Raw genomic sequence first — 22,787 nt, forward strand, 5'->3', positions numbered from 1 at the left:
ATCTGAAAGCAGATAGCAGGTGAGCTTTACCGTTCTGTCCCTAAGAAGTTTACAATCCAGTTAGGGAAACAAAAATGTTATAGGTGGAAAGATTAGGAAACAAGAGCTTGGTGATAACCAAGATGGTCTGAAAAGCAAAAGGAAACATGTTGATTTGAGTACCCACTGCCTGTCAAGTCCTTTCTATGTGATCTCATCTAACAAGAAGAGCAACCCTATAAGATCATTTAATATCTCCCATAATCCCATTTAATATCTCCCATAATATCTCCCATAATCCCAAAAGGGGCAGAGTCAATATTTTAATACTGAGTCAGGACTCTTCGCTACTTCTATAGTTCCATGAGACTGTTCAAAATCAATCTTTTCTGGATCAGGCCAACTTCATGGAGCACTATGAAAGAGCCTGACAGTCTAGGGAGTGTAGTCCAAAGGTGAAGCACCATAAATAACTGCTATCTGAGCCCAAGACAATTTTCCGCTTATGGTGGGAATAGCTGGGCAGCCAAGTTGAATGACCATCACCATTTGTTAAGGGTGGATCATGGTTCAGACACTGTACAGATATTTAACCACCTCTGTCTTTTCAGCTCTATCAGGTCTCAACAGTCTAACTTTCTTAAGAATAAGCAACAGGTTTTGAAGGCTACAGCCTATGTAGGTGCATGCTATCAAATCCCACCTTCACACAGAGAAAATGAAATGTAGAGAGGGACATGACTTGTCAGAGGTCACTAGGCTCCTGAATTTGAACCCACTTCTAACCCCAAAGCAATTATTTATTTTAAGTGAAACAGAGAAGATCCAGGGACGCCACTATTCATGGAAGGCAAAGAAAAATCGAGAATGCAAGGCTGCCCGTGGGGCTAAGAGTCAGATTACTACCAAGCTTTTCTTTATTGATATGATTAACACCAGCTGCTTCCGCTGAGAGCTGAGTGTCAGACATAGTTCTAAAACTTGAATTACACAACACCCTTCGTGACACGAGCTAATTACTCCATCTTACAGAGTTGGAAACTAAGGCTCACAGAGGGGAAGGAATTCACCCAAGGTTACAGTGAGTAGGGTTCGAACTCCGGTTTGGGTGACTCCTGCGGCCTGGCGTCTTTCCTCGGCATCAACAACCACAATAACAAATATTTTTCGTCCAGCGCTAGTCCGCTTTAAAGGCCTATTGCCCCTTTTTATCTCATTGGCCCCAGAGATAAAAAGGTCACGGAGAACCCCTCCCCCTCCCCACCGCCCACCGGAACCTGAAAGCCAGCCCCCAGCACCTGCCCCTCCGACCAGGCGAAGCAGGGACCCAGCCCCAGGGGCACCTCCCTCCAAGTCCCCGGCCCCACTACCCAGGGAACCCACAACCCTGTTGCCACTCGCTACCCGCAGGCCGTAGACCTTTATCCGCTCGAGGCCCCCGCGGTCGGGGTCGGGGCCGCAGTTTACCACCGCCTCAGCCCAAGACCCCCGAGCTCTGCCTGACCCGGGGCAGGAGCCGAGGCCTGACCGCCATCTTGCCCCGGGGTGTTCACTCTGAGAGCTCCGTTGGGAAACAACTATCCAGTCCCGGAAACGACAGTTCCGAAGAGCTTCTTCGTCCGGAAAGGAAAACCTCCCTGCACTTTGTCCTCCTCTATGGAAGCCAAAAAAGCGGAGCATTAGGAGCGGGATAAATGCCTGACCCAGCCGAGGAGAGATGCAACCCATTCCAGCCAGGAAACTTGGAAGGAAAGCGGCCGATATCTAGGAGTACAACGGACCCTTTAGGAAGATGTCCTCTGCGGGGCGGAAGTGGCGTGGCCGAGTGCGGAAGTTCCCGCCCCTGCCCCGCCTCCGCCCCAGGCTCACGCGAGCTGGGTGTTTCCTGTCTTTCTTAGTCCGGGTTTGGAGACTCCGGCGTCCTCCGGCTTTTCATGGTAAGGAGGGCGTTGCCCGCGGACTGGGGGCTCTGGGCGGGCGAGAGAGCGGGGCAGAGATAGAATAAAGGGGGCAGGGACCTAGAGGAGGGGGTTTGATGAGGGACTGTCGCGATAGGAGAGAGGCGGTTGGGGGAATGGATGGGGGGCGAGGCCGGGGGTGGGGGAAGGGCTCTGGACGGAGAAGTGTGTGTGTGCGTGTGTGCGCGTGTGTGTGTAGGGGAGTGCTGTGCCTGGCTGTTGGGGGATCCGGGAAAGGGCATTTGGGCTTGGGGAGTAGATATGTGCATGGATGAGTAGGGGGGGCAGTTTCTGAGACTTGAGCGCTGGTCGGAAATGAGAATTGGTGATTGTAAAGAGAACAAAGAGATGTCACTGAAGATGGACATCTGGAGTGGAAAATGAGGATTTGGGCAGGGTTGTGAAGGAGAATGGGTAGTTTATGAGAGGGCGAAGTGGGATTCCTTGGAGTGGAGTGTTCGGGGTTTTTGGAAGTTGTGCTAGAGTCGCTGGGTTTCGGTGAAGTGGGGACGAGGCTTCCAAGTGCGTCTGAACACACGGGCCAGTGGAGCGGAGGAAAGAAACCCAGGGAGCCCGCCGGCGGGCGTGCGCTCGGTGCTGGGAACTCCGCGGAGGTATGATGCCAGGGTCCTGAGGTCAGGGTACCTTCGCCACGGAATCCAGCGCCTTAATTGGCGCCTGGGTACCTATCTAGTCACTTGCGTCGAGACCTGGGGTGGCCACACCTAAGGAGCTGGGGACGTCTCACACTCTTATCTTCTAGCTGTGGGAAGTTTCTCTGTGCTTGGAATCCTTCAAGGGTCTGTTCTTGAATAGCCCTTTTTCCCTGGGTGGGAATGACCAGAGTTCAGCCCAGACCCTCTTTTTACTTGTTTGCCCCAAGTCTTTAACCTGGCAAGTGCAGTCTTTAGGGAACACCGGTCCCAAGGCCAATGTTGAAGAAAAAAATGATTCAGCCTGTATCTGACTTTGAACAGCTCCATTTTGTGCAAAGTAAGTTCCACTTGAGAGAGAGAAGTCATTAAAGCAGTGGTTCTCAAACTGTGGTCTCCAGACCAGCAGCATCACCTGGGAACTTGTTAGAAATAGCCAAGTTTTCTAGACCTACCAGACTACTGAGTCGGTCTGGGGGTGGGGACCCGCAATCTGTTTTAGCAAGCCCTGCAGGGGATGAGAGTGATGATTTCTTGATTTGGGCTCTGTAATGAGAGGTGCATGAGAGTGGGAGTCAGAGGATCCTAATAGTTCTGGTACTTACTTTTTTCCCCTTAAAAATGGAGTGATGATAACGTTTTCCTCACTAGCCTGCTGAAAGAAATAGGCCAATGGTTTGTGTGCTCAACACAGGAAGAGAAAGTAATTAGACAAAACTCTTGGAAATAGCAGTGGCTCTCCTGTAAGTTTTGGATGCAGAATAATGCTGCAGTTATGTGGTTGGTTGAATTTATTTTTATTTTTTATTTTTTTCATAAATTACTTATTTTTGGCTGCATTGGGTCTTCATTGCTGCGTGCGGGCTTTATCTAGTTGCGGCGAGCAGGGGCTACTCTTCGTTGTGGTGCGTGGTCTCTAGGCGCGCAGGCTTCAGTAGTTGTGGCACACAGGCTCAGTAGTTGTGGCGCACGGGCTTAGATGCTCCACGGCATGTGGGATCTTCTCGGACCAGGGCTCAAATCCATTTCCCTTAGCATTGGCAGGCAGATTCTTAACCACTGCGCCACCAGGGAAGTCCACTGGTTGAATCTAGTTTTGTTGAAATGGAACAGCAGACCTCTGAGTTGTAGAAGTGCCCTGATTTGGGGGGTAGGGGGAGTTTTATAATTAGCCTCAAGGCAGTGACTCTTAGCTAGTTAAAGGAACACCTGAGCTTTGTGGCTGCACATTAAAATCACCTGAAGAGCTTTTTAAACACTAGTTTCTGAGTTGCCGCGCCCTTCCCCAATTTGATTAATTGTTCTGGGTGAAGCCAAGGCATCAGCACTTTTTAAGTGCACCCAGGTGATTTCAGTGCAGCCAAGGCTGGGAAGCTCTGGCCTCAAGGACAACTTGAGCAAAAGGGAAACTACGCTAAATGCTTAAACATTTATTCCTTGAGGGTTATTCTGAAGATTATAGCTTTAACTTCATTTTACAAGTTAGGAAGCTGAGACTCGGTGAAACCATTTGTCTGAACGTCACACAGAACTGCAGTTTAGGTTTGCTGAACTCTTGTTCAGACCTTCCACACACATCTCCCACACACACACACACACACACACACACACACACACACACACACACACACACACACACACACACACACACACACACACACACACGACAGTTCTACTGAGAGAGGTAGAGGAAACTTCAAAGGGTGAGGGATTTGGTGCCTTTTTTCCTGTTGTACTTGCCTGGGTCTCCTTTCGAGTCAAAGGTTTTACCCCTTAGGCTGATTTTTATTTTTTAAGCATGCGTACAGTTGCTTCTTGTCTGTGTGTGGCCTGAAGCTGTGAAGCAGGGGCCTGCTTTTGTTTCTGATTCGGTTTGTTTTTCTGTGTGGTCAGGAATTCATAGGGCTCATAGAGCCAGAGGTTGGGGAGCTTCTCCAAGACCAGGAAGTTAAATATAGGTTGATTGAAGTGGGGTGACACAGAACTTTTAGAACAGCGTGTTGAAATCTTGGCTGCACATTGGAATCACCTAGGGAGTTGGAATTCTAAAGTGCTATTGCCTAGCCACACCCCCAGACCAATTGCATCAGAATTTCCCTGAGTAGGGCCCAGGCATCAGGATTTTTTTTAAGTGGAGAGCCACTGTTTAGAATCAGCAATAGTATGCTCAGGGGAGGTGGGAAAGAGAAGGCTGGACTTATTGATCTAACTAGAATAAACTTCTGATTGAGTAGAATCAGTAACCAATACTGCAAGTGTTAATTACCTCTGTTTCTTGTAACCAGTCGAGCTCTCTCCAGCCTCACCTCCCCAACCTCATTAAGGATGAAACAAAGGCAGGATCCCAGCAGGGATGGCTGGGGAGGCCTCGGAAGAGAGGTTTGCTGTGAGAGGCTCATTGTCTACTGCTTTGTGGCCTCCGCTCCCTGTGACTCAGGCTTAGGGATGAACACAGCCAGAATCTTTTTTCCAAGGGCCTCTCCTAGTATTGAAGTGACTGACCTTTGGAAGGGTGGGCTCTGGAAAAGTTCAGGGCTTTCTCTGTCTATTTGGAAGTCTCAAGCTAGATCAACATGGTTTCTGCCTTTATCTCTTAGTGATTCGGTCGAATGTCAGTAGACCTGGAAATGGACTTCAAAGAGAAGATAATTTGAGACTTGGAACGCATTCCCAGATCATCGTAGTTTGAGTGCTTTGCGTTGCTCTGAGGCAGGGGCTGGGCTGAGTGCTCTCTGGGGCATCGCTCACCGCAGCCCTGGGAGGTGTGGCCGCTGTCCCCACTCGCTAGACGGGACTAGACTCAGACAGCTGGTAAGTGGCAGGGCTTGGGGCCTAAACTCAGGTGTGACTTCCGAACCCAAGCCCTCAGCCACACATGACCTCCTGTCTTTCTTTCAGAGCTTTTTTGTACTTTCTGAAGAATGGGGGGTGGGGCCCCCTTTCTCAATTTCTGTGTCATAGCTCTGTATATACCAGGCATGACCATTGATAAAACCATGGGCTTGGGACCAGGCAGGACTTGCCCACATCCTTCACTCGCTTCCTCATCAAGACACCTCCGTCACCAGTGCACTTGGGGAAGTGACTGATTGCGGGCTGAGGTATCCAGATCCACAAAATGGAAATGCTGATAACTGTCTTCCAGCATTGTTTGGATTTAAATGGTGGTATGTGGTGATAGAAATTAAAACAGTGGTATCTCCTGGAAGGGAGGAGTGGGAGAGGGCAGAGAGGGGCTTTCTGGAGTGATGGAAATGTTCTCTATCTTGATTTGAGTAGGGGCTACATAGATGCATAAGTTGACCCAAACTCATCAAACTACACTTAAAATACACTTTAGTGTATGCAAATTATCTTTAAAAAGGTGTTGGAGAGCAAAAAAAGTACAGCACATAAAATTATTCTTTATGACTTTGTCTGTTTCACGGTAAGTGCCTTACAAAATGCTATACCATTTCCCCAAAACATATTTATTTATTTATTTATTTTTAAAAGACGATCTCTTATTTATTTATTTATTTATGGCTGTGTTGGGTCTTCGTTTCTGTGCGAGGGCTTTCTCCAGTTGCGGCAAGCGGGGGCCTCTCTTCATCACGGTGCGCGGACCTCTCACTATTGCGGCTTCTCTTGTTGCGGAGAACAGGCTCCAGAGACGCAGGCTCAGTAATTGTGGCTCACAGGCCCAGTTGCTCCGTGGCATGTGGGATCTTCCCAGACCAGGGCTCGAACCCGTGTCCCCTGCATTGGCAGGCAGATTCTTAACCACTGCGCCACCAGGGAAGCCCCCAGAAGGCCATTCTTCGTCCATGTCATTCTGCAGTGCCCTGACAACAGTGGGTTCCCCAGTGGGTGATTTCCAGGCCACTCTTTTGAGGGGATGGAGGTCAAGCAAGTTGGCCATTGCCTCTCCTGTCACTGGTGGATGGCAGGTTGCCACCCGTTAGTCCCTTAGCCCATTTAAAAAATAACACTTGTGGGGACTTTCCTGTTGGCGCAGTGGTTAAGAATCCGTCTGCCAGTGCAGGGGACTTGGGTTCGAGCGCTGGTCCAGGAAGATCTCACATGCCACGGAGCAACTAAGCCCATGCGCCACAACTACTAAGCCTGCGCTCTAGAACCCGCGTGCCACAACTAATGAAGCCTGCATGCCTAGAGCCTGTGTTCTCAACATGAGAAGCCTGCGCACCGCAAGGAAGAGAAGCCCCCGCTCACCTCAACTAGAGAAAGCCTGTGCGCAGCAACGAAGACCCAACACAGCCAAAAAATAATAAATTAATTAATTAATTAAAAATAAATAAATTCTAAAAAAAATAACGTTTGTGTTTTACCAGCTATAAATGTAATACGTGTTTATTGTGGGAGGTCTGAAAAAGAAAAGCATAAAGAATAAAAAAAAAAAAAAAAAACAGTCCTTTTTCAGTCCAGGGTATAGTTTTAAAGGTTTTGTGTTGTTAGTGCCCTCCAGCTGAAACCACCAAGAGTATGTCTGTAGTCATAGTTGGGTTTGTTTCCTTGGTGCATTGAGGGAGAACTGTGGAGAGTCTCAGAAAGAGGACTCGGGCTTCTGGTGGGTGATTGTGGGAAGGACTCAGGGAAGTGGGGCTTTGCTCTGTGTTGAATGCTGCCGGGAAACAGGGCTAATTCTGGGATTGGGTCTTAGTAATTCCTCGCTTGAAGGCAGGAAAGATGGAATGGGGCTCTAATTGTTAAAGAAGCAGCCATGACTCTTAATTGGTCATTTTTTGGGGGACAATGTCCTTGTTTTTGTCTGTGTTCAGACATAATTACAGAGCGGCCTCGCTTGTATCTTGATGCGTCAGCTGCCGAGTTGCCTTGTCTGCTGGTGATGTGCTGTGAAGTCATTTACATTCTGTGGGAACCCCGAGGCCTCGGCGTGAGTGCCGGGCCAGCTCCTGGCCAGCAGGGGCTGCCTTCTCAGTGCTGTGCTCCAGATCCAGTAAAGACTCAGCCACTCTCGGAATCTCCAGCTATAGAATGTTCCCTATTCAAGAAAAGTTTTCTACTGGGAGTTTGGGATTAGCAGATGTAAACTATTATACATAGGATGGATAAACAACAAAGTCCTACTGTATAGCACGGGCAGCTATATTCAGTATCCTATGATAAACCATAATGGAAAAGAATATTAAAAATATGTGTGTATAACTGAGCCACTTTGCTGTACAGCAGAGATGGGCACAACATTGTAAATCAACTACACTTCAATTAAAAAAAAAAATTTTGGAAAAAAAAGTTTTCTTTGAATACACACATGCCAGGTACCAGTCTCCTTTCCTGCGTCTGCTTAGATCAGACGCTGCATCCATTTCTCTGACGGGGATGTACATGGTCGCTGGCAGTGCTCTTCAGGGAGACTCAGCGGATCTTGCTGGTTGGGGTAGCACTAGTACAGGAAGTCTCCATTTTGCAATAACTTGCTTCCAAGAGTTTTTATGTCTTTTGTTGAGTCCTTAGAAACACTTTTTCCCTGTAAGGGAATGGTAGTTGAGACCCCACTCAATTTCCTGAAAGCTTGTTTCCTGGGTAATTCAACTGCAAAGTGGCACTTTTAGCTGTTCCGTGGTGCGTGACAGTAAGGAAACGAGACCTTGGCAGTGCTTTGGGCCGCTTTAGGATGCAGCCAGGGTGTTCATTTATACGGGTAGTGGGCACAAAGGAAGTCCTTGTAATGCAGGACTTAGTGGCAAACTGGTACTTGCAGGGTCAGCAGTGAAGCCAGTGTGTGAGGCTGTCTGCGTGGAGTTTGGGGCAGGTTGGGGAGTGCATGCTTCTCCCCATGGGGCAGCCGACGCCCCAGCTCCCACCACTGGTTCCCCTGCTGGCCTAGTTGGCCTCTGATGTTAAGAGAAGCCAGAAATCTAGATTTTCCTGTGAATTCTCCCAAGTTGTCAACGCTGGGAGCAAACTTTGTTTTCAATGCAGTATACGCTTGGACTAAGCAGAACACATCTGGAGGCCAGCTGCAGCACCCTGGCTGAAAAAAGTAAATCAGGCCTGGTGCTGTGACCCTAGTGACCCTGTGTCTGTCCCCTGGCAGGAAGAGATGTCAGGAGAAAGTGTGGTGAGCTCAGCGGTGCCAGCGGCTGCGACCCGCACCACTTCGTTCAAGGGCACAAGCCCCAGCTCCAAGTACGTGAAGCTGAACGTGGGTGGAGCCCTGTACTACACCACCATGCAGACGCTGACCAAGCAGGACACCATGCTGAAGGCCATGTTCAGCGGGCGCATGGAGGTGCTCACGGACAGTGAAGGTAAGCCCAGCCTCCGGGGCCTGGGACGTGCTTGTGGTCGAGGGCTTCCTTCCAGTTCAGAAAACCAACGTGAAACAGGCAGTGTCCACAGGCCCAGGTTTCCTGTTGTGCTCAGTGTTACTGGGCGTGCAGGGAGCCTTGAGAGTGAGTAACAGGGAGACTGGATCTAATCGGGGCGGGGGGGAAGGGGAGGTGGTCAAGGAGGGCTTCCCTGAGGAGGTGACACCTAAGCTGAGAGCGGAAGATGAGTAGGAGTCAGCGGGATGGGGGGGTCATAATCTCGACTTAACTGTTGATTTGCAGTGTGACTTTGAGAAAGTCACTTCCCCACCCCAGGCATCAGCTCTGTACAGTGGATGCTGGACTGGCTGCCCTGGTTGGCTCTCTTCCCATTCTCTCGGTCATGATTCTGTGATGTCAGAGTGAAACTCAAGTGTGACAGAGGTGGGAGTGTTTTCTCTGGACCGTTGTCCTCCTAGGATGGGGTCCTGATAAAAGACTCACAAACCTGGATTTTGGAGTCTCAGCTCCCCATTTTCTTGTCTGGTGACCCTAATCAAGTTGTTTAGCCTGTTGTTGTCTCATTTCTCCATCTGGTAAATGGGCACAATGACACCCACCCCGGGGGGGCTGCTGGCCCATAGTAAGCATTCAATATATGTATATTCAATGCGTGGGTTTTTTGTTTTTGTTTGTTTGTTTTTAGTTGCGGCATGGGAACTTAGTTGTGGCATGCGGACTTCTTAGTTGCGGCCTGCGAGCTTCTTAGTTGCGGCATGCATGCGGGATCTAGTTCCCTGACCAGGGATCGAACCCAGGCCCCCTGCATTGGGAGCGTGGAGTCTTACCCACTGGACCACCAGGGAAGTCCCCAGTGCGTGGTTTTTTTTCTTTTTGTGGAAAGTCATGTTAATGAAGGGCAAAGGATTGTTTAAGATGGTCCTGCTTCCCGTAACTACTTCCCACCCACCTTGAACACTCAGACCCCTGCAAGAGGGAGCATCCTTCCCTGGCTGGGTTTATGGGGCAGGTCACACGAGGTTTAAAGATGGCCCCATCCTTCATTCCTTGGCCTGAGCTTGCTTGAGACCAGGCCAGACCACGGCTTGGCTTGACCCTACCTTACCTGTTTCCGAGGCTGGCCTCTGTGCTGACGCCCCTGCCTTTCTCGAGATGGTAGTTCCTGGGAGAGTGGCGAGTTTTGACGCGGGGTGGGATTGGGGGCCCTGGGCCTGGTGTGCACAGCGTGTTCTCCTATCCTAAGAGGACCGCACCCTGGACTGTCTGCTAGTGGGGGCGTCTCCCTCTGTGTCCTGGAGAAGCCAGGCTGCTGCGGGACCTGCAGTCCCACTTCCCTGAGTTCCCCACAAACTCGGGTTTCTGGCCCAGCAGCAGGTGAATGAGGTCAGAGCCCCAGAGCTGCCTCCGTGCCCCACCCAGAAAACGCCAGGGTTTTTATGAGTAGGAGGATCCCCTCTGCTGGGCCGCACCCAGAATTGCCCGGGAGTATTTGTGGAAATCAAGACAATAGCACCCCAGCTGCTGAGGGAAGTGGACCTTATCTGAGACCCCGGGATTGTTGTGGCCTTTCTTCCGCCCTGCCCAGTCTCTGGCGGGGCTCAGGAAAAGTGGCTGGCTCGCTTCAAAGGCAAAGTGGAAGCCGTGTCTCCTTGAGAGCCCTCACCTTGGTGGCTTGATGCTGTGTCACAAAGGAGACAGAGTCCACAAGCTTTCCCATCCCCCAGCTGGGAGACGCACGAGAGTGGAACCAGTGGGCCTGCGCAGGCTTCTAAACAACTGCCAGAGGATGTCCTTTCTCCGTGCTTCGTGGAAAACCCAGCATCTCCAGGGAAGCAGCGCTGCCTTTGACACTCCAAACCTCAGCTGTTTTCACTTCACAGAACTCCAGCCCTCTTCAGGTCATCACGAAAAGCTCACAGTATGGCCTTTTATGGGTTTTGTCTCATTTAAGCCTCACCTTAACCCTTTAAGGGGTGGCTGCTGTGGTTACCGATTGCTAAGTGAGAAATGCACATCTCAGAGAGGTGAAATGCTTTTTCAAAAGCTACAGGGCTGGAAACGATGAAGCTACTGAACCCAGGACTTGCTGGCTCTTACTGTCTGTCGTGCGTGGTCTGATGTGGGCCCAGCCCTAGGCCTGGTCGTCTGAGTGTGGCAGCCTTATGGTCCAACCACCGGCTTAGAGATGAAGCCCTTTTGGGCCTGGGATGTCAGGCTGGGTGTCTGGTCTTCCAGCCAGCGCTGTGCTGGCAGAGCAATCCTGTTGGCCCCTAGGGAGTACCCTGCCCAGCCTGACCTGTGGCCTAGGCGTGCCCTTGGATCTACAAAACGCGGTAGACTTTCTGCATCTCACAGCTTCACCCTGGCCTTCAGGCAGGAAGCTTGTCGGCAGCAGTGAAGTTTGCCACAAACAGGCCCAAATGCCAAGTGCGGCTCACCCAGGCGAGTGAAGCCAGCAGGACGGCATGCTGGTTAAAGAACGAGGGCTCTGAAGATACCGAACAGCATATGCATTGTGTTGCTAGAAATCTGTACAGGATACCTGAGAAGCTGGTTGCTTCTGGGGAGGGGACCTGGGGTCCTGGGTGGGAGGCAGACTCTCTTGCACTCCACGCCCTTCTGCCTGCCTGAGTTGTATACCGTGTGCACGTAATTCCTCAACAGAGAGGAGCGTGGGTGTTGGAGGTGGAGCTGGATTTGAGTCCTATTCTGTCACATGGTAGCTGTCCCAGCTAACCTCTATGGAGCAGTTTCCACGTATTGGGCATTGAGCTCATACAGGCTCATTTGCTGTTCACTGGTGACGTGACACTGGGCGAGTGACTTTTTCTCTGAGCCTCTTTCCTCATTTCAAAGTTGCAAATGGTAATGCTTTTCGGGCTTGTCATGGGGATTACATGAGGACGTTAGAAAGCCCTTGACAGGATGCCCGGCACTTTGGGAGACTCAGTAAATGGGGGCTGTCTGTTATTGCTTTAGTCCTGCCTGGGCTGGGGTGTAGAGGGGGCGGGGTATGGGGAAGTGGTCTCAGCACGCTGGGGAGAAGTGGCCTGCCTTGGCCTTGCGGGATGAGGGTGTGGCGGTCTCACGTTCCCCCTACAGGGGTTGCTCTTCTGAGAGGACACGGTGGCAGTGATCAGGCCTTTCCCAGACTCCTCCCCAAAAAGGTTCAGTTCCTGCAGTGCTAGAATTTCTCCCGGAGCCCTTGTCATTGTCGTCATTGGCGGGTGGATTTATGTGGCACCTTTTGTAACATGACTTCTGTCCGGCCCTCACCTGTAGTTGCCTGCTTCATCCCTGTTGCTTGTAGTACTTTCCCGCCTTAAATGGTGTCTGGTCTCTGGCTAATGTTTTTGGAGTGAGGACGTCTATAAACTAGATCAGAGAAGAGAGTCATTTATCTAATCAGTACGCGTTCCCTAGAAAACCAGTGGGGCAGTGTAATAAGCGGGAAAACTGCAGTACCCGTTTCCCTGAGCTCTCCAGGCCTCCTGCCTTATGCAAAATTCTGTAATATGTTGAAAGCGTTTAAACTGCATAATGTAACAAACTCCCTTGTGCCCCGACTCAGACAAGGACTAAAACATTACCTGGACCCATGGGGCTTCTCTTTACCCTCTCTGCCTCTCTCCCTTCCAGCGATGACCTCTAAGTAGCTTGACTGTGGGGTCACTGGGGTGGATTTCGGTCTTTGCTGCACGGTGAGTCACCCTCAGAGCTAAACCTTGATGCCTGTCGTCCGTCCCCCCCCCCCCCCCGCCCCGCCCCCACTCCTCAGCCAGATGTAACTGGACAGGGTGTGGTGTGCTTAGGACTTCAAGAGCTCGCCATGGGATTCTAATGCGTGGCCAGGGCTGAGCACCACTGGTGTGGGGCTTTGCACGGATTACTGTTACTACAACTGTTTATGTCCGTAACCACCGTATAGTTGGTGCATTTTTAAACATCATATAAATGGTGTTACGTGTTATAGCTTGTACGTAGCCTTTTAGCTTTTGCTTTAGTGAGCATTATGCCTGTGAGATTGATCCATGAAAAAACAGCTCTAGTTCACACATTTCCCTGAAGTAGAGCGTTCCATGCAGTTTATGGATCCATGTTCTGTGATGGTTATTTAGGCCGTTTCCAGAGTTCACTGTTGGGAATATTATCATTCTCCAGCACTCTCCCAGTGCATGTGTGGGCTCTGCTTCCCAACCGTTGCCACATCATGGCACACCCAGAAAATAATATTTTTACTTTGGTGAATGAAGAAGCTCTGGAGTCCCCAGGCCCCAGCCAGCCACCCCAGGGCCCACGGCATTAAGATCCTACCCACCACCGGGAGCTCTGTCCTGGAGTTGATTCCCAAGAGGGGAATTGGGGATCATGTCCTCGGCTTGATTAGGTATCAGCGGCTGTGTCAGTTATCCTCCCCACAGGGGTCTGAATTTTTGCCAACACTGGGCACCTGTCATTGTTTACTTACTGCCAATCTGATGGTTATGATACGGTACTTTGTTGTTTTATTTAGCATTTCCTAATTTCCAGTGCATTGAGTGACTTATGTTTATTGGCCACTTGTGTTTCATCATTTAGCTGCCGGACAGTATCTTTACACATTTTCCCGTTTTCCTTTTTTTCTTTCTTTGTAGAAGTATATATTCTGGATCATATTTCTTTGTGGTCTTATGTTGTAAATATCTTCTCCCGATCTGATTTGTTGACTTTGATACCTCGAAGTTTTTACATTATTTTTTACATTTAGGTCTTTGATCTATTTCAGTCAGTGGTGCTCAACCAGAGATGATTTTTGACCTGGAGAGTCTCTCCATAACAAAGAACTACCCGGTCTAAAGTGTCAGTAGTGCTGAGGCAGAGAAACCCTGCCCTAGAGATTCTGATTCAGGAATGAGGCTACTTCCAAGAGTCTGAATTTGTAACAAGGACCCAAGTACCTTAGGCAACTTATGAACAGGCAAGTTTGGGGACCATAAAAATCTAAATACCTTAGTATGGAGAAGGAGAGGTCAGTGAAAGCTCCCTGGAGGAGGTGGGGGAGGGAGGGAGAGAGGAAGTACCTGGTCTGCTGGCGGGGCTGGGAAGGGGAAGCCCGGCGGTCCAGTCCCCCGACTCTGAGCCAAGCCTCCTCCCAGGCACCCCAAAAACCACGCAGACCCCCTTCCTGGGGGCTGGACCATTCCGCCTCTGGATGCCGCCGCCACTCCGCTCTGTCCCCCGGTGATGATGACGTGTGTAAAGCGCTCACCGTCAGAGACCTCATTTGATGGCTGCTGGCAGACCCGGCATTGTGCTCTGTGCTTCCTGTACGTTCTCTCATCTTACCTTTACGCCAGCCCAGGGGGGAGCCATCTTTAGAACAGGAAACTGTCGGACAGAGAGGTTAAGTGAGACACCGACGTCATCCAGCAAGTAGGTGCAGAGCTGGGTTTCCAGTACAGGCCTGTGCTGTCTCACTCAACCCGCCCCAGAGCCTCCGGGTCTACACCCCTCACTCTTCTTCCCAGCCCTGCCGAAGGGGCCGGGGATCCCAGGTCGCCCCGACCTGGCTTGGCTTCCCTTAGCTTGTCTATATGCTGGGCACTGGAGCTGACTGTTTCAAAGGGATCGATTCCTGCTTTGAAAGCAACTAAAATATTTTGAAGTCAAAATGCTAATTGAAACCTCATGGAGAGCGTGCCTGGCTCTGCTCTTTTTTTTTGCCCTTATTTGTCCAAAGTATGATTCCTTCACCACAAGCATTTCCTGACAGCATTCTTGAGCCAGAGCCCAGTGTCACGGTCCGCCTGTTCGCTTATGGAAACTCTGGACTGTCACTTGGGTAATTGATTTCAGGGGCCCTCGTTCTTTCTGAGCGGCTGCGTTGTCCACGCATCAAAGGCAGACGAAGACATTTTCTTCCCAGAGCAGCTGGGTGGAATTTGTTGCCCTTTCTCCCAAAGACTGAGGTTCTACGTGTCTTCTCAATTTCGTATGATGAGAAGGGTTTTCCTACGAGTTCCTTGCTTGTTCTTTGTGGTTTAGTTCTGCCTCCCCAACTTGGGAGTGTCCCTGAACCTCTCTGAGCCTCTGTTTTCATCTGTGGAAAATGCAGGGGAATGAGCCTCCGTCAACAAGAACTGTTGGGAAGATAATACGGTCTTTCCATACCTTGTCGGCTCGCTGGAAGGAGAGCACTTGATCCACAGTAACACAGGGGTCACAAACTGGTGGCCAGCAGGCCCTGTTTTGGCTGCCCTGTGGTGGGTTAATGACAGGTTTAAAAAAAAAAATCAGTTTGCTGTTCTTTAGAACTCAGGAGATTTCACAGGGACATCTGCATTTTTGGCTTCTCCTGGAACCTCAGGGGCTCTCTCAGCCCTGGGCCTCATTCCTGCCTGGCCAGTTTTGGCTGGAGCGAGAAGCGCCCCCTTGTGGGGGGCGGGGAGAGGCAGGGCCTGTGCTGTGGTCCTCCCTGCCCACCCACACTTGGTCATCTTGTGTGCTCAAGGCCCCTGTAGGCATCTGAGCTGCGGAACAGATGCTGAGTCCGCACTTTGTTGTCTCGGCTGGAGAAAGGAGTGGTTGCATAATGTCCAGCGGGCACTGTCGAGGCGAGAGGATTTACCACACCTGGGAAGGCCTCGTTGTCCTTCCTCGGATCCAGGGTCTGACTCCAGGCCACACATTTGCTTTGTGTTTGCTGAGATTGGGGATTAACTTCTCGCTGTACTCAGGAAGCCATAGCAGCGTGCAAGTGCCACGCAGAAGGCTCTGGAGGGACGAGACGGGACCTTTAACCAAAGGCCCAGGAACCGCGGACTGAGGAGTAGTTGCAAAGTGGAACGTGGAAATGGCCTCGTTGTCAACTCTCCTGGTGATGCGGCAGAGAACACTAACTAGTGCACTAGAACACCTGAGCACACTTGGCGGGGCTGGACTCGGGGGAGGCGGGCCGACTTGTGACCGGACGTGAGAAGGTGCCTTGGCTGCTCGTGGCCTCCATTGGCCTCTGCCACTGATCCGGGGCCCGGGGTCTGAGGAGGATTTGGGAAGACATAGTGGTCTTAGAGTGGAAACCTGGCTCTTTTCCCAAATTGGGGGAAAGCAGGGGCAGAGAATGATGACTGATTCCTGTGTGAACCTCCTAACTTCCCTGGGCACTGGCGTTTCCTCACCTGCAGCGCGCAGTAGGAGACTTGGGGCCCCCTTCCCGGGGTGACCCTGCTTGTCAGGAAGGCCGGGACTTCTCTGTCTGTCTGGCTTCACGTTTTCTCTTGAGATGTCCTTGGTCTTCACTTCATCCCTACTTCCCCTTCTGGTACCTCCTCCTCCCCTTCCCAGGCTCCAGTCCTCTTTCCTCTTCCCAGTAGCACTTGCATTTCAGCGGAGGAATTTCGAGAAGCCGCCGAGCGGGCCCTGCAGGCCAGGGCCAGGACTGGAGACTGGAGAAGACCCTGAGAAGCGGCAGGACTCGCCTTGCCCCCACCCCCAAGGCACGATTTCGCGCTGTGCCTGGTCCGGGTCAGCAGCTGGGACGTGTTTCCGTGTCTCGTGAACGCCAGCGCCATCCCCCCAAGTTAGACGGAGCTGCTTGACGGCAGGGCCTGGCTGCTCACCGTCTGTCTCAGGCCGCTGTCCTTAGCCACTGAACGCTTGTGGGGGTTGGATGGAATTTTCCTTGGTGGTGCTGGTGAGTGCCTGGGGCTCACCCTTGGGAGTCAGATGTCACAGCCTGCGGCAGTGAGCCGTCTGCTTCCTTAGAAATGGCTCTGTTATTTGGGAGTCTGAAAAAAAGCGTCGTTGAAAAAGGGAGTAGATATTTTCACACCAGAAGCCTTTCCCCTGTCAATGGGATGTGCTCATTTGGACCCATTTTATCCAGGTGTGGGGTAGGCCCTCTTGGGATATTCTTGACAAAGGGATTTTTGAGGTACTTCAGGAACATGCTTTCAGGACCCAGGGGCCGTGGACTTCCCTGGCAGTCCAGTGGTTAAGACTCCGTGCTTCCTTTGCAGGGGGTACCGGTTCAATCCTTCCTTCGGTGTGGCCAAAGAGTTAAAAATAAATAAATAAAATAAAGGAGCCCAAACCAGTGAGTCCGGGGTGTGCTTGCTTGTCTGCAGCCAGCGGGGCCTGGTCAGCCCTTTGCTGGTAGCTGGGCAGGTGGGGCCGCGACCCTCTCTGTGGTCCTCTCCCCGGAGGTGGTGGGAGCCAAGAGACACCCCAGCTCTCCTCCCCCCTCCTCCCACCGCAGGCTGGATCCTCATTGACCGCTGTGGGAAGCACTTTGGTACGATACTCAACTACCTTCGTGACGGGGCGGTCCCCTTGCCTGAGAGCCGCCGGGAGATCGAGGAGCTGCTGGCAGAAGCCAAGTACTACCTGGTCCAGGGCCTGGTGGAAGAGTGCCAGGCAGCCCTGCAAGTAGGTATCACCCTTTCTCCCCGTGTGGGCGGGGGGAGCCCCAGACTCATCTGCCTTTCTCATTGTCCCCCTCCCTCATTGAGCTGTTGTGAGAGTTAATGAGTTGACCCCGGAGCTGCTCCCCTCTGGCCTGTGCGACCCCCGAGAGGCTTCCCTGTGATGCTGAGGCCACCTGACTGCTCTCTGGCTTATTTCAGCCCCCATGGTGTTGGGTCCTCTCCCTGTGTGCCTTGTAACCCTTCAGTACCGAGCCATGGGGTGTAAAACCTGATCCTTTTTCTGGACTCATTGGGAGACTTACTCTCATCCCACAAGTCAGTGTTGAGAGCCCAGCGTAATCTCTACAGACAGACACCCCTCACTCCTCAGCTGGAGCTGGGGCAGGACCACTGGGGTCAAGTCTAGGGACAGTAAAATCCCTACAAAATCAGAACGCTTCTAGATGTAGCCAGCAGCCATTTATTTCAAGGCAAGTTAAGACATGGCGGAGAATCAGAAGAGCCCCTTTGCGTTGTCCTGGGAATTGGATCTGTAAACGTGAGGCTCTTGGGTGGCTCTCCACTGGGGCAGTACCCACAATGCCAGTCTGCCTGAGGAACTGTTATTTGCACAAACCACCCCTGCCGCTACTGCGAGTCTGTGAATTCCCTGTAAATCTAACTGAATGTTGTAGCTTTTACTTTGTTATTTCATTTGTATGTTTATTAAAGTAATGCATGTAAAGCATTTACCAAGTCAAGTTAGTATTGTAAGGCTAGGTTGATGTCAAAAACACTACCATACGCCTTTCACCCACTCCCACCCCTGCAGCAGCCTCTTTTAATTCTTGCAGCAGTTGTTTACTCACCTATTTCTTATACTATTTATTGATTTTTCAGTTTACCACATTATCTACTGGCATTTCTGTAGAAAATTAAAATTTAGCTCATGCACCACCCCCAGCCACTACCAAACTTGCATGCATATATTCCTTCTCCCAGTATAGTTTATCACAGTTTTGATTAAATCCATACTCAGAGTTTACGTTGAGTCATGTAAATATTGTTAACAGTTGAGCCACAGAGTATACAGTGATGGTTTCCTTTCTCGTGTAACTTTTCAGTTTGCCAGAATTAGTGATTGCTTCATTGTCTTTTGTTTGCTTGGTTTTCTAAGCACACATCCCTAATTCAGCCCTAAATTCTCAGAAACTTCAGTCTCCTTTTGGTATGTTCAGACACATCAGGGAATCTCTGTTTCATCTTTGTCTTAGAGACATGCCCTCTGGGTTCCTTTTTGTGGTTTCTGTTAGTCTGAGATTAAACCTCCGGGACTGACCTCCTAGTTTCTGTCGCCCTTATCCTTCTATTTTCTCAGAGGATTTTTTCAGTTTTATCTTTTCAACGCTTCTATTGAATTTTTCATTTCTGCTATCGTATTTCTAACTCCCTAGAGCCTTTTCTTGTTCTCCGAGTGCTCTTTTTTATATAGCACGCTGATCTTATTTCATGGGATGCGATATCTGCTCTCATCTGTCTGATGATACTATTTGAAGTTTTCTTTCTGCTGCCTTCATTGTGTGACTCCTTCTCTTACTTTTTCTCTCTGTTTTGGTTTCAGTCTCATATTTGAGAGGCTTTCCGAGTATAATCTGATGGTCCTTGGTCTGTTGAAATTCAAGAGTAAAGGCTCTGAAACACTGTATATATTGTTGTCCAGTGGGCTTCAGTGGCAGATGATAAGGCTGGCTTTTTCAGTGAGAACTCTCAATGTCAGAATCTGTAAGCCTTTTTTTTTTGGAAAGGTGGTTCCCTGTAGAGGAGTCCTCCACTCCCTTGCCTGGCGTGTATAAGCCTGACTGGCTGCCTTCTGAGATCTGAGTAGGAGAAGGGACTGGGGTGGGGGTGGGGCTCACCATTTAGTGTGTAGATCGTTCACTTAATCCCCCCTTTTCAGAATAGCAACTCAGCCCTGTCCTCTCCTGTACAGACTGCTCCAGGAAAGTGGACTTTTCTCCTGCCCGGCTGGGGTAGGGGATCCATCTGGAGGTCTCAGCAGTGCTTCTGCCGACTAGCAAGCAGCGCTCTGCTCTTGCCCTGAGCCCACCAGCCTTCACAGCTGTGGATTCTTTCCCATCTGCCAACTTAGGTTTCAGCGTTCTCCTTCTCCTTGGTTATCACTCATTTGAGACCTGCTTTCCAGACTTGAATTTTTGGCGTCTTTTGTCTGCTGACTTCACTTTTCCCATTCTTTCTCTCCTTATGGGCTTATAATTCCTCTGCAGTCATTGCAGTGGGGTTTTAGGAGCTTTGATGCAATCATATTTCATCTGCCATGTTTAGGGTGGCTTCCTGGGCTGTGGCTTTTGAGTGGCTTCCTGGGCTGTGAAATGTGTCGTCGTTGTTAGTATTTATATGCCAAGCACCCTGGCATATAACAGTCCTGGCCGAAGAGCAGGTTCACTGGAGAACTCCACTCCTGGTCGTCCCCCATCCTACTTCACTGGTGCTGGAATCCGCCTCTCTTCCCAGCCATGGCTGCCCCATCTCCCCTCGCCAGAGTCCGTCTTTGCCCGGAAGGCCAGCTTAAACAGGTCAATGCTGGGCAGGCCTCCCAGGCTGAAAGCATGTTTTGTTCCAGCAGAACAAAGATACTTATGAGCCTTTCTGCAAAGTTCCTGTCATCACCTCATCCAAGGAAGAACAGAAACTTATAGCGACTTCAAATAAGGTATGGTGGAGGCAACCTTGTGGCATTTCTTTTGCTACCAAAAATGGTGGAGGTTCTTCTGAGTAAGTTTTGGAATAAAAATGTGCGAAATTGCCTGGGCAAGGCCTGAGAGGGGGTCAGGAATGGGAGCGTACAGCTCATTCTGTGTTTCTCCTGGTGCTGGCTCACGCAGTCTCCTTCTCCAGCCCCACCCCAGCCAGCAGGCTACACTTACCTGCCTCTTCAGGCGGATGGCAGGGCTCCAGCGCTGTGGGAAGCCGGCGGTCCTTCGCACCTGCACTCCAAGTGACTCTCTTCTTCCTTTTTTTTAAAACAACCCACAGCCAGCCGTGAAGTTGCTCTACAACAGAAGTAACAACAAATACTCGTATACCAGGTAAGGTTTTGGCCAGAAAAGACATCTGCACTCACACCAGCCAGGCCCAGCTCCCCTCGTTCCCTTCAGATGAGGGTGGCCTTTTTGCACCTCTAGAATGCCCAGATGGATTGATAGATATGAAATCTAATTCACACATACCATAAAATGCACCGTTTAAAAATACACAATTCAGTGTTTTTTAGTATATTCAGAGTTGTGCAACCATCACCACTTACCTAATTCTAAACCATTTTCATCACCTCAGAAGGAAACCTGTACCTGTTAGCAGTCACTCCCCATGTCCCCCCACCCTCTTATCTCCCCCAGCCCTAGGCAACCACTATTTTGCTTTCTGTTTCTATGGATTTGCCTACACCGGACATTTCATATATATAGAATCTTATAATATGTTGCTTTTCGTGTCTGGCTTCTTTCACTTAGCATAACGTTTTCAAAGTTCACCCATGTTGTAGCACGCATCGGTACTTCATTCATTTTATGGCTGAAAAATATGCCATTGTTCAGACAGACTACGTTTTGTTTGTCCTTTTTCATCAGCTGATGGACAGTTAGGGTTGTTGCCACCTTCTGGCCGTTAGGAATAATGCTGCTGTGGACATTCATGTACACGTACATGTTTTCATTTCTCTTGGGTGGATACCTAGGAGTGCAATTGCTGGGTCCTATGGTAACTCTAGGTTTAATCACTTGAGGACCTGCCGAACAGTTTTCCAAAGTGACTACGCCGTTTTATGTTCCCACTAGCAATATATACGGGTTTCCAGAATGCCTTTTGGCTCTTGGGAACATGTGGCTCTAAATCAGGAACTTATGGGTTGTAGGGGTATTAGATGAAGTTACTCAAGACCCATAAATGGACCCAGGATAAAAAGTCTCCCTCGAGCAGGTCACTCATCCTCTCATGTGGCTCCGTGGGGCTCTCCTCCATGTCCCCCACCTGGTGCCTGTGCCTGCAGACCCCGTGGTTTCACCATTTCATCCCTGGCTGTTGCACAGCAGGGCGTCCGCTCTAGCACGCTGGTGAGGAGCGCAGACTTAGAGGCCAGAGCTGTCTTTTTGAGGCTCAGCTCTGCCATTTATTAGTTTTTGGCCGCAGGCAGTCCCCTAATTTCTCTGACCCTTGCTTTCCGTTGAGCTTTGGGGACTGTAGTGCCTTCTTCACGGGCTTACTGTGAGGTTGAAAAGGGATGGTGGAGATAATGGGCCCGGTGTGTGGAAACACTCCCCCACTAGTGGTGGCTGTTAACACCAGCTTGTAATCAATCACCTTATCAAATGCTCTCTTGCAGCAATTCTGACGACAATATGTTGAAGAACATCGAACTGTTTGATAAGCTGTCCCTGCGCTTTAATGGAAGGGTCCTGTTCATAAAGGATGTCATTGGGGACGAAATCTGCTGCTGGTCCTTCTATGGCCAGGGCCGCAAGATCGCTGAAGTCTGCTGTACCTCTATCGTCTACGCCACCGAGAAGAAACAGACCAAGGTAAGGGCCTCCAGAGGACGGTTCTGAATGGCTGGTCTGAAATCTGTATTTGAAAAACTTCCCTTTCTCCTTGAGCAAAATACACTTCAAGAGGGAAGGGCTCTAAAAATGCTTTCCTTGACTCATGACTGCTCATTGTTCAAATATTCATTCTCTTTTGGGCCCTGGAAAGATGCAGATGTAGGCTTGGAAAAACAGAATGGCGTTTCCTTTCTGACACCCACTAAGTATACACAGTCATACTGCTCCTGGGTTCCTTTTCCGTAAAGGTTGATTCAGACGGGTCCTTGTACCCGTGTGTACCCTGCTGCCTGCATTTTCTCCTCTGTCATCAGCGATCTGATCCCATCAGCGATCTGATCTGACCTGACCTGTGCCAGCTCCTTTCTGTCTTCCGCTCGACGCTGTTTCCCACCACACTGGCCCCATCCGTCTCATCAGGCGCAGTGCTACCTTCAAGGTCTTGACCTTGGCCTTCTGGTCATGAGCTACTACTTCCTTGTCATCTGTCCTCCTCTTACCCACTGACTTGGGCAGCCCTCCACCCTCACGGGGCCCCCTCAGCACTCCTCGTGAATCTGGGTGGCTTCTTCCCAGCACATGACTCCCTGACTGATCTGGACTCTGGACCCATTTTTATGTCATCCTCTGCAAACCAGTGGACCTGACCTCTCCCTTGGCTTCTGTCCCTGTGCTGTTTTGCAAAGCTAGATTGTGCTGCAGAGTGTGGTTAGAGATCTGGTCCACTGTTAATTGATATTCACTCCCTTTAGGTTTCTGCTTGCCTACCCTCCTCCTTAGGCTATGTGACTGGGTTGTTTTTTGTTTTTTGTTTTCCTCCCTTCTTTTTTTTTCTTTTTATTCAAGTATAGTTGATTTATAATGTTGTGTTAATTGCTGCTGTACAGCAGAGTGACTCAGTTAT

The 22,787-nt window shown here is 50.2% G+C and overlaps 2 protein-coding genes across 10 annotated transcripts in view; one reads left to right on the forward strand and one right to left on the reverse strand.

Annotated features, from left to right (window-relative positions):
- Nucleotides 1-1,534, reverse strand: part of UBE3B (ubiquitin protein ligase E3B) — a 67,461-nt gene extending 65,927 nt beyond the window's left edge. For 4 of the 8 annotated variants that reach the window (XR_005016151.1, XR_005016150.1, XM_036822847.1 and 1 more), the window contains exon 1: nucleotides 1,384-1,534. The gene's annotated coding sequence lies outside the window, so the exon portion shown is untranslated. The remainder of the gene's footprint in view (nucleotides 1-1,383) is intronic. The other 4 variants (XM_036822850.1, XM_036822848.1, XM_036822849.1 and 1 more) reach the window with 2 other exon arrangements.
- Nucleotides 1,535-1,813: 279 nt separating this feature from the next.
- The window catches only part of KCTD10 (potassium channel tetramerization domain containing 10), a 33,781-nt gene continuing 12,807 nt past the window's right edge, over nucleotides 1,814-22,787 (forward strand). Inside the window, exons 1-6 of one of the 2 annotated variants that reach the window (XM_036822854.1) lie at nucleotides 1,814-1,916; nucleotides 8,649-8,862; nucleotides 17,120-17,289; nucleotides 19,909-19,998; nucleotides 20,322-20,374; nucleotides 21,667-21,862. In XM_036822854.1, the coding sequence (XP_036678749.1) occupies nucleotides 1,914-1,916; nucleotides 8,649-8,862; nucleotides 17,120-17,289; nucleotides 19,909-19,998; nucleotides 20,322-20,374; nucleotides 21,667-21,862 (726 nt within the window). In that variant the 5' untranslated portion in view covers nucleotides 1,814-1,913. The remainder of the gene's footprint in view (nucleotides 1,917-8,648; nucleotides 8,863-17,119; nucleotides 17,290-19,908; nucleotides 19,999-20,321; nucleotides 20,375-21,666; nucleotides 21,863-22,787) is intronic. The other variant, XM_036822855.1, reaches the window with a different exon arrangement.

This window comes from Balaenoptera musculus, chromosome 14, assembly GCF_009873245.2.
Source record: "Balaenoptera musculus isolate JJ_BM4_2016_0621 chromosome 14, mBalMus1.pri.v3, whole genome shotgun sequence".
NCBI classification, from domain to species: domain Eukaryota; kingdom Metazoa; phylum Chordata; class Mammalia; order Artiodactyla; family Balaenopteridae; genus Balaenoptera; species Balaenoptera musculus.